Source organism: Nicotiana attenuata, unplaced genomic scaffold (genome assembly GCF_001879085.1).
Source record: "Nicotiana attenuata strain UT unplaced genomic scaffold, NIATTr2, whole genome shotgun sequence".
Taxonomy (NCBI): Eukaryota; Viridiplantae; Streptophyta; class Magnoliopsida; order Solanales; family Solanaceae; genus Nicotiana; species Nicotiana attenuata.
Genome location: NW_017675601.1, coordinates 4,513 through 9,241, shown reverse-complemented (window position 1 = coordinate 9,241; position 4,729 = coordinate 4,513). Strand labels below are relative to the sequence as shown.

At 39.0% G+C, this 4,729-nt stretch overlaps 1 protein-coding gene across 1 annotated transcript; it reads right to left on the bottom strand.

Moving 5' to 3' along the window:
- Positions 1 to 553: 553 nt before the first annotated feature.
- On the bottom strand, positions 554 to 3,831 carry LOC109220255. Its single transcript, XM_019384709.1, has 3 exons — positions 2,244 to 3,831; positions 1,893 to 2,043; positions 554 to 1,607 (listed from the first exon to the last, which is right to left on the bottom strand). The coding sequence occupies exons 1-3, from the start codon at positions 3,829 to 3,831 to the stop codon at positions 554 to 556; spliced, it is 2,793 nt and encodes a 930-aa protein (XP_019240254.1).
- Between the last annotated feature and the right edge of the window lie 898 nt (positions 3,832 to 4,729).

Here is a 4,729-nt window from a genome sequence, read left to right as displayed (position 1 = left end):
AGCAATTATCATACTCTACTGAAGTTAGCTTCTGATTCAGCTCTAGTGGTGTTCCAGCTGGCTTTGCACCACTCAAACCTGACTCAGAAATTAACTCTAAGGCATATTTTCTTTGGCACATAAGAATTCCTCTTTTGGACCTTGCAAACTCAATCCCTAAGAAGAACTTGAGCTCTCCTAGATCCTTCATTTTGAACTTCTTCTTGAGGTCTGATCTAGTACTGCATAACAGTTGTTGGTTGTTCCCAGTAATTAGTAGATCATCAACATATACCAATATGACAACTATATCATCTCCAGCCTTCTTTGTGAACAAAGAGTAATCATAGTGACTCTGTTGAAAGCCCATGTTGAGCAGGGCTTCTGTCAGCTTCATATTCCACTATCTAGGTGCCTGCTTAAGTCCATAAAGCGACTTATGTAGTTTGCAGACCTTCTTGTTAGTCTCCCCCTGTCTGGCAAACCCCTCAGGCAATTGCATATAGACTTCCTTAGTAAGATCTCCGTTGAAGAAGGCATTGTGGACATCCATTTGAAAACTCAACCATTGTCTTCAAGCAGCTAAGGCAATAACAGATCTAACAGTTACAATCTTGGCCATATGAGAGAAAGTTTCTCCATAGTCCAAGCCTTCCTTTTGGCTGTAGCCTTTAGCCACTAGCCTAGCTTTGAACCTTTCTACTTCACCAGAGGCTTTGTACTTAATTCTGTAAACCCACCTGCAACCAATGGGGGTCTTCCCAGGTGGCAAGTCTACAATACTCCAAGTATGGTTATCCTCAAGGGATGCAATCTCCAACTTCATTGCTGCTATCCACTTGGGATCAGCTGCAGCTTCTTTGAAGGAAGTTGATTCTGAGAGAGCTGAATAGGCTGCAAGGACCTGCTTATATGACAGAGCAATAGATGAATAGTACATATAGGAAGATATAGGATACGTACACTTAGAGCCTTTGGAGGTAGTGACATAGTCCTGCAGCCACAGAGGTGGCTTGCTTGGTCGAGAAGACCTTCTGTGTTCAGCAGGAGGCTCATCAGCTTGTTGAGGAAACACATGTGGATTTTGAGTGACATCAGGAAACTGATCAACAGCAGAAGGGATCATAGAGATAGAATCTTCTGAGCTTGTTGTAGAATGAGGGACTCTCTGAGAGGAGTTTGCAGGAAACTGATTTAAGGTGGTGTCAATGGACACCTCTGGTGCTGGTGGTGCAGAAGAAGAGGGAGTAACATTGCTCAGAGTAGAGGATAACAAGTCTAGGATAGGAAATACAGGGCTTCCAATTGATGTGGCATGCTTGAAAGGAAAAATATTCTCTTGAAACATAACATTCCTGTTGACTATGAATGTTTTTGAATGCATAGTATACAACAAATAACCCTTCTGACTAGAAGAGTATCCTAGAAACATAGCAAGTATTGCTCTAGGTGAGAACTTATCCAGCACTTGAGGACAAGTTGCATAGCATATGCAGCCAAAAACTCTGAGATGAGACAATGAAGGAGGGTGCAAATATAGCATCTCCAATGGTGATTTGTATCCAACAACTTTAGAAGGAAGTCGATTGAGTAGATATACTGTAGTAGCAACACATTCTCCCCAAAATCTTAAAGGTACAACAGCTTAAAATCTGAGTGATCTAGCTATTTCCAAGATGGTTCTGTGTTTCCTTTCTGCCACCCCATTCTGTTGAGGTGTGTAAACACATGTGCTTTGATGGAAAATACCAAGACCAGACAGCAGACTCTTAAATTCAGTGCTAAAGAATTCACTTCCATTATCAGTTCTAAACTTTACAGTAGCAGAAAAAAATATTATTTTCTTGATTAAGAAAGTCTCTTAGAACTACAATAGCATCTGACTTAGACTGTAACAAAAAATCCAAGTATACCTTGTGTGGTCATCGACTATGGTAACAAAATATATCTTACCATCATGTGTGGGCACTCTATAGGGTCCCCATATATCACAGTGAATTAGCTCAAACACTGATTTTGTAGTTGTACTGCTTAGCTGAAAGGGCAACTTGGTCTGTTTGGCTACTGGACACACAGTACAATGATGAGAATCAGCTGATGTGAGTTTGCTTAGTACTTCTACTTTCTTTATTATATCTAAAGGAGTATGTCCTAACCTTCTATGCCACAAAGGCTAGAAACAGAAGTACATGAAGAGGCTGACATAGTGTTTATTATGTTAGTACACTTATTTGTTGCCTGATATAGATCTTGTTTTGGGATACCTCCTTGCAGAATGTATAGTCCATGTTCTTCTCTACCCATCCCCTTCACCTGACCACTGAAGAGGTCCTGAAAAATAAAAAAGTCAGGGAAGAATCCCACCATACACTTTAGCTCCTTAGTGAGTTTTGAGACTGACAGTAAGTTGAACTTAAAGTCAGGAATGTACAGAATATTAGAGATCTCCTGATTACTTAATACAGAAGTGCAACCTGTGTGGGACACTGACACAACATTCCCAGTAGGCAAATGTACTTTGTTTGCTTCTGTATTTGGAAGTGGTCTATGAGTGTGTAACATGTCTAAACTTGAAGTCATGTGATTTGAAGCCCCAGTGTCAACTATCCATTTACTATTGACACATTGAGACATAAAAGCATTCACATGGTTTAGAATACCTACTGTAACAACTTTGTTGGGTGAGTCTAATCCTTCTGAACTTCCTCTAGAAAGTAGCTGAACAATTTGTTGGTATTGCTCATGAGTAAAGAAAGGAGCTGGATGTGGCATCTGTTGGAAGGGAGCAGGTTGACTCATTTGTTGTGTAGTAACTGAGCTAGATGATCCATTGAGAGTAGGAGTCATGTTAGCAGTCATATTGCACCTCTCTGCACCTGAAATTTCTGCATTGCCTACATAATTGGCATATTGTCCTGTACTAATTCCTTTTCTTTTGGCTTTGAAATCAGTAGGGTATCCAATCACTTTGTAACAATTTTTTTTTGTATGTCCCTTATAGTGACAATACTCACACTGTACTTGATTCCTTTTGGACTTATTGTTTCCAGTATTATTCACACTCGAACTGCTATACAGGGCAATATTTTCCAAAGTTTCAGTGACCTGAGCAACTTGTGTTGTGCTTGTGAGATTCCCTTGACTCTCCTGATCTACTAACAAAGAGTAGTCTTTGTTTATACTTGGCAGGGGAGACATCATCATGAACCGACTCCTTGATTGAGAATAGGACTCATTCAACCCAGTGAAAAATTGAAAAAGTCTTTGATACTCAAAGTGTTGTGCATACTGTTTAGATTCAGGACATGGACAATCCGGACAAGGCATTAGAGCATCAAATTCATCCCACAGCTCTCTAAGCCTTGAGAAATAGTCAGTTATAGTCATAGTCCCTTGAGTCAGTGTGTGAACTTCTCTATGCAAATACAGTATTCTCGAGCCATTTACTTGATCAAACCTCTCTTTCAAATCCTTCCAAACTCTATGAGCACTAGATGCATACAATACACTACTCAACAATCCTGGTCTCACACCATTCATTATCCACGAGAGAACTATAGCATTAACTTTCTCCCACAGATCATGAAGCTCAGGTTCAAATTTAGACTTAGGAAATCTCCCATCAACAAAACCTAATTTACTTTTACCTGGCAAGCCAATTCTCATTGCACGACTCCGCAAGGCATAATTGTCTGATCCAGTAAGTTGAAGAAAAATTAGAGAATTACTTGGTGTGTCTGTTGGTTGCAGGTACAAAGGATGGTTGTGATCGATGGTGGGAAATGTAGCAGTTCCAGCAGTGAAGTTACCAGTAGTTGAGGTCGCGCCAATGTGTTGATCTTCAATCGCCATTGTTGACCGAGAAACATCTTCAAAGTGAGAATTTTACAAAGCCTAGCTTCATCCATAGAAATGAGATCTGAGCTGAGAAGAGGAAGAAGAATCTAGAAGAAGAGAGGGAATCAGAGAAAGGCTCGATACATTTTTGATTGAAGAAGAAGAAGACAATTGTACAAGTGTCCACTTTTCATAACAAACTAAACAACCTCCTTAACTAACTACTAACTAACTCTCTAACTATAGTTTTCAATTTCTTATTTGTAAAGAAGAAATTGAAGCAAAATAGCTATTAAACGATGACTTTGGTTTACTAGAGACATCAACATATTGTTTTAGCTCGGTGGAAACAAAATCCTTTTCCTCAGGATCCTATTAAATAGAAATAGAGAACGAAATAACTAGAAAGGTTGTTAGAATCCCCCTCTTCTAGAAGGATCATCTACAAAGCTATTCGTTTTATCTGTATTCAGACCAAAAGCTGACATAGATGTTATGGGTAGAATTCTTTTTTATTTTCGAATTTTGTTCACATCTTAGATCTATAAATTGACTCATCTCCATAAAGGAGCCGAATGAAAAACATTACATTATAATTAAACCATGGTTAACTATGGTTAACTACTGCTGATTAACAGAATGGAACATGGAATCGACGTACGAACGACATTGGAACCATGCATTAACCATTTTCATGTCTCCGTTTAGCAGCCAAGTTCAAGGTATTGTTGCATTTGACTTTTGTTTTTTTGTTATATCAGGGAAAGGGGCGGGGAAAGGAGAAGGGAATGCTACGCTACTAATGAACTGTGAAAGGTAGAAAGCGGCACTCAACCTCTATAGCATTATTTGACTTGTATATTGAACTGACGAATTATTATTTGCAAATCAATATTAATTGCTTTTTATTATT